Source organism: Rhagoletis pomonella, unplaced genomic scaffold (assembly GCF_013731165.1).
Source record: "Rhagoletis pomonella isolate Grant_MI unplaced genomic scaffold, Rhpom_1.0 Rhpom_scaffold_02147, whole genome shotgun sequence".
NCBI classification, from domain to species: Eukaryota; Metazoa; Arthropoda; class Insecta; order Diptera; family Tephritidae; genus Rhagoletis; species Rhagoletis pomonella.
The window spans coordinates 15809-22106 of NW_023460701.1; the positions used below are offsets into that span (position 1 = coordinate 15809).

The window sequence follows — 6298 nt, forward strand, 5'->3', positions numbered from 1 at the left end:
CTTAGTTTAAAAGGATAGTCAAAGTATGCTTGGGAGTTAGTGGAATAATTGGATTTAAAAAACTGGGTGAACATGTTAGAAATTGTTTGACTATCACCAGAGACGGTATTTTGATACTTCATGGCGGAAGGAAACCCACGTATATTTCGCTTGGAGTTTACGAAATCATAAAATGATTTGGGGTTATATATTATACGTCGTTTGATTTTACACAAGTAATCTTTATAACACTTTTTGCTTAATTCAAAGAACTTGTGACGCAAAAGTGAGTATTTTACATAGTATGAGTGAGTGTAAGCCGGTTTTTTTGTGTAATCTAAAATAACGTGACTTTCTGTTTTTCAAGTTTCTCAGTTCTTCAGGAACCCACATGCGTTTAGGCACATACTTTTCAAATAATCTATGTACAGTACAATTAAAATGTGCAACGCTTTGCTCAACTTTTTCTTTGTATATAGGCCACGACAATTTAGACAATTCTTTATTCAGTTTTTTAAAGTTGGCTTTCGAAAAATCAAAGCGAATATTTGGTTCGTATGTTTGGACATCGCAATTTTGACCATCGTTTATAATTTCGTAAGATATCTCAATAGCAGGGTGGTAGACATCTTCGGGCAAAACTAGTGGGTCACATTTATTTACAGCCGACTTAGATGCATCATCAACATAAACAAGATCTAATACTTTGCCAAACTTATTGCGAAGTACATTAACTTGATTCAGGCAGAGTTCAGCCATCTCCTCTAAAAATACGTTGTTGCACGCGCCAGACGAGAAAGGTACAATATCATTGTCAATGATGTTCCATGATACATTTGGTAAATTAAAGTCACCCAACACAATCAATGAATCAGAGGGCTTAATCATTGAATTAATTGATTTCAGTAAAGATACATGTTGTGAATACACTGATAAGTCAGATCGGGGAGGACTATAGCATAGAGCTAAGTAAGTAAACCCCCTTCCAACCTGAACACGAATGCATTTGAATTCTGCAGATTCAATGTGTGGAAGACTAACTTCTTCAGATGGTATTGAAGAGTCTACGGCAAAGAGTACGCCACCGCCGACTCTGTCCTCCCGGTCTTTTCTGTAGATATGATAATTATTTGAAAGAATCTCTGAATTAAAAGTGTGAGGTTTGAGCCAAGTTTCAGTCAAAGAAATTATATAATACTTAAAGCAGATTTAGTAATCAGTTTTTTGGTTCTGTATTCTGACGGGGAATATTTGCTAAATTATTATTTTTGTTGGGCCTATACTCAAATTCACGAACGAAAGCTCCGGAGAGCCAAAAAGAACTACTAAGCAGCATGTCAAAATTTTCTAAATTTACGTCTATTTTAAATGAAGAAATATTTCTTTCATATTTAAAATTAAATTTTCTGATACTTAAGTTGACAGTTTTAACTTTGGACGAGATGTAAAACTTTATATCGTCCTCAGAAGTATCCCTCAAAAATCTAGATACAAATATAGACTTCTTTGGCGGAACCACAACCAGTCTCCTAGTATTAAACTCGATTACCGGCGGACGGGGTTGAGTAACTGAATTACTAATTGAGGGTAGAGTAAGCGTTGGAAGATTAGATGGCGGTGCCACAACTTCAACGGGGGAAGGGGAAGATACTGCAGGGTCGTTATTATTAGAAGCAGACTTTGATTTATGTTCTTTTGAGGAAGATAACTCCGTTGCCTGTGGACATGGAGAAGAAAGATTAATTAAGTCATTCGGAAGATTGTTCTGACGTGGAACGGTCCTTTCATTAGGCGGACTATGAAGACGCTTACGTTTTGACACATGAATGTCCTTCATAGATTGTACGGTATCTAAGCATTTAAAAGAATTAAATACATTTTCATATTGTTAAAATTTTTCGGTCAGTACCGACAACTCTCTCCCTACCTCAGAAAACCCATTTCTGGTTTGCCTAAACAACTTAAAGAGATCAACTTCGGTTGACCTGCACTTTAAGCAAGACCAGCGAAGACCTTTGCCATCATTAATAGCGTCCAGAATTCTTCCTGTCAAACCAGCATATTTTAGATGGCAAATACCATCACAGAGCCAGCACGATAAGTAGCGTTCAGATTCGCTTTTAATTTGGCAGTTATCAAGATCACACTTCATATTGAAAGATTTAATAACACTTATGTTAACAAAAAGACAAGCAAAATAAGTTTAACACAACACACACAACAATTTAGGAGCTGATGTATTTAGCTTAAAAATATATGTAGCGAACAGTTTGAGTATCACTGTATTGTGACACTTAATAAATGCAGCGCAAACAGCTGTGACAAGAAATACTAAACAACAAATGACTAGGCAAGATTAGATGTAAGCTAGTGAAATTTAATTAAATTAAATTTAATATAAACCACAAAAATCACAAAACTTTCACTTCGCTTCGATTATTTTCACACTAAGATGCTCGTAGGCACTTTTTATAGCAACTTTTACTCGGAATTAGCACAATAAACTTTGCAAAATACAAAGATAAATCAGAGCACAATATAAGTAGAACTTCACAGCTTGACGTTTGCTTACAATATTATGTAATTTTTATTTTCATTGCATGATTATGAAAAAGAATAAGGTATCATTTTCTGTTCATTGTGTGAAATAGCCAGAACAACCGCAGTGATGTGAAGTCGATGTTTATCGAAAGCATGCTGTGAAACATACAAATAGTAGATATATAAATGTTATGCACAAATTTACTTTAAATTTACTAGCGTCAAACTGACTTATTATTTGAGAATTTATCTAAATTATTCTAATTATAAAATTGTGATGTAGCTTTATTCGCATTTAATTTCATCTTCCGATTAAAATGGATCGATATTTGTAAATTTCAATTGGAGATTATTCAATATTAGCAAAATCACCCTCTACCAACTTAATTTTTAAATATTTCGTCTGTTTTCCCTTAATTTGATAAAATACTTCTCCCTAGTTACGATTTAGTTGCAGCTGCAGCCGGAACTAAATTTTAAGTTGGTACTTAGCCAGAAAAGTCGAAACTAAGGCGACTATGAATAGTTTTAGTTGTGACTTAGAATAGTTTCGACTTAGTTGAGTACTAAATATGACTATGAATATGCGCCATTGTATTCATTGCGCATTGGGAGTATAGTGCTCTGCACCAAGGAGCGAGAAGTGCTTCGCAGGCCAGTTCCCACCCAAACGACACAACAGTCAAGAAAGACATTGCACTTTTGTGCTGTATCTTTCGCGCTTCATTTATTTAGCACAGAAGTTTTAATTTTTTAATTGTTACCGGCCTTTATTTGTACCAAATCAATCCTCTCGCTTTATAACAGTTGTTTTTTCAGATACATACAGGCCGTCTAAAAATTTACGTATGTCCTTGTTTTTAACTGTTGTAGACTGCTGAATTAAAGCTGCTGATCCAGAAACAGCCTCAATATCGTTGCCTTCAACAATCAGTTCATCTTTTTGAGCCGTGGAATTGACTACTGTCACTCCTGGAGCCATTTGTACACGGCGAATATATTTTTCTCCAAGAAAATTTCGAATCTCAATAACTGTATTATTTTCAGAAGTAACACAGTTAATTGGAAAATGGGCATAAACCGCACGCATTTTATACTGAAAGCCAAATGTCACACCTTTAATCATATTTTCAATATGACTACAAACGGTACGAACAGATGCCAGCTCCTTCTTTGCACCGAACCACTTTTCTACTTTCAGGGTACGCTTATCAACCATGTACATATCCAACGCTAGATGTTTAAAGCTTCGGACTAAACTTCCACGCGCTCCTGTTATTTTTACAACTCGTGCTTTTACTGAGGCTTTTATGCCTTTCGGTATTTTAACGCATTGACTTGAGTTTATTGTCCTCATTGTAACAATTACGGTTTACCTGAAATATAACAGAAGTTCAACGATTATTGTATTTACTAATTTCATATATTACTTAATGCGTAAACATTAGTACAATAATATCTACGATCTCTTATAGTACAACAAATAAAAGGTAAAACCAGAATGATAAAACAAAGTAACATCTGCTGAAGCTTAAACTTATAATAAAGTAAATCTAAAACTTATAATAAAGTACACATAATTAAAGTAATACAGTGGTTATACATATTAACTTGAGATTAGGTATTTACATAGCGAAACTCGTATTAAACACCAAAAATTTTAATTTAACGAAAGTACCCATATAGAAAATTCTTAAAGTTGCTTTTATTTAGAGTTGCCATTGCAATAGAGTTCCATGAACGAATAGCATTGACAAAGAATTACCGTGCGGAGGTTAGATAATTATAATTTGCTATTATCAAATCATTAATTCGAGCTGACTTAGGGAAAATGGGCTTATAGATAACCCGGCTTCTTGTACATATTAAGCCGATTGAGAAAGATGCAGTTTCTGGCTTTCAGGGTCACGATATTTCACAGCCTAGTAAACGCATTCTCCAACCAGAGATATGGTCAAACTTAGCTAACCTACATAGCGTGTAACATGGTTGAATGCTACATCAGTTTTATAATTAGATAGTGAACTCATTTTACAGTATACAAGCTCAGGGTCCCGGAGAATGGTTCCGTGCGCTGAAGTTGAAAGCTTTTGACTGCCATTCACCTGGGAGTGGCCAAAAGAGATTCTTGTACGTTCGGTTCAAATCGCAGCTCACAACGTCCGGATATTTATGTCCACGTATCCCCTGAGTAGCGACCAAACAACCGTTTGGATGCGTGCTAAAGCGAGAAGGCGTAAAAGCTCGTGTGCAGTGGGTTTGGCTCCCGCCACGTTAAGACCCCGCCCAATGAAAAACAAAAAAACAGCCTCGTATGAGACCCCCTTTTTCTGATGACGACCACGGCAACCTATTAAGGACTATGATTTGAAGGTATGCACCTGGAACGTAAGTTCCGCAGGGCTATCACTGCTGCTGCAGCTCGCTGCAGGGTGCATATCGGACCCACGTCCAAACTTCCCTGCCGAAGCGGCTGTTCTAGCTGATGAGCGTGATAGCCTTCGTCAGGCCGATCCCGGAGATCCCCGTATCAGGGATCTCAACGCGGAGATTCGGCCACTTGTAAACGTACATAAGCGGAAGAAGTGGGAGGAGCATCTGAAGACTTGTAACTTCACCTCTGGTGTGAGCAAGCTTTGGTCAACCGTGAGGTCATTGTCTAATCCGACGAAGCACGACGACAGAGTCGAAATTTCCTTCGGCGACCATGCCTCGTCGGACCCGGAGCGATGCGCGAGCTTTTTTAGCCGGCAGTTCATACTGCATCCTCCGGTGGACAAAGCCAAGCGTCGAGTGACCAGAAGGCTGCACAAACTGCCAACAACTTGTGCCCCCCTTGCTTTCACTTGCGGTGAAGTTCGGGTGGCCATCGGGAAGGCGAAAGCCTCCAAAGCCATGGGTCCCGACGGAATATGCATGCTGATGCTGAAAAATTTGGGTCCTGCGGGGGTAGCGTACCTAACGGAGGTCCTCAACTTGTCAATGGCCACTCTCATCATCCCAGACATCTGGAAGGTGGGGAGAGTGGTCCCACTGCTCAAACCGGGGAAACCTGCCAACAAAGGAGATTGTTGTTGTTGTAGCAGCATACAAATTCCCCAAAGACTTTTTGGGGAGTGTTGCTGGAGTGACAGTCCTTGGCCAGATATAAATCTGGGTCGTTCCGGTTACGTAGACCCGACTGTCGTGGGAACGAACAAAGGAGATTCGTATCGTCCGATTACACTCCTTTCCCCGGTAGCGAAGACACTCGAGGCCTTGCTACTCCCGTACTTCACAAATCACCTGACCCCAGCGAAGCATCAGCATGGTTTCCGAAAAGTGCACAGTACAACAACAGCACTTAACACCATAAACACTCAGATAACTCGTGGCCTTAACCGTAACCGTCCCTGTGAGAGAACGATTCTAGTAGCGTTGGACTTGTCAAAGGCGTTTGACACCGTCTGCCATTCCACGCAACTAGAAGATATAGAGGCCTCCTCTCTCCCACAGAGGCTCAAACGGTGGTCGGCAAATTATCTGAGTGGTCGACATTCGTCGGTAATGTTTAGAGACAAAACGAGTAAGCAGCGAAAAATAAAACAGGGGGTTCCTCAGGGTGGTGTCCTTTCCCCGCTACTGTTTAACTTTTACATTTCAAAGCTCCCTCAACCACCAGAGGGAGTCTCGATTGTCTCCTATGCCGACGATTGCTCGATCATGGCGACTGGGAATGGAATTGATGACCAGTGTTCGAAAGTAAACGGCTATCTCTCCGAACTTTCTCGCTTCTTCA

At 39.2% G+C, this 6298-nt stretch overlaps 1 protein-coding gene across 1 annotated transcript; it reads right to left on the reverse strand.

Annotated features, from left to right (window-relative positions):
- Nucleotides 1-3263: 3263 nt before the first annotated feature.
- LOC118753167 (60S ribosomal protein L9) lies at nucleotides 3264-3897 on the reverse strand (the record flags this gene model as incomplete). The annotated part of the gene is given in 1 exon segment (XM_036488035.1): nucleotides 3264-3897. A coding segment is annotated over 1 exon segment (573 nt). The 3' UTR covers nucleotides 3264-3304.
- Nucleotides 3898-6298: the final 2401 nt, after the last annotated feature.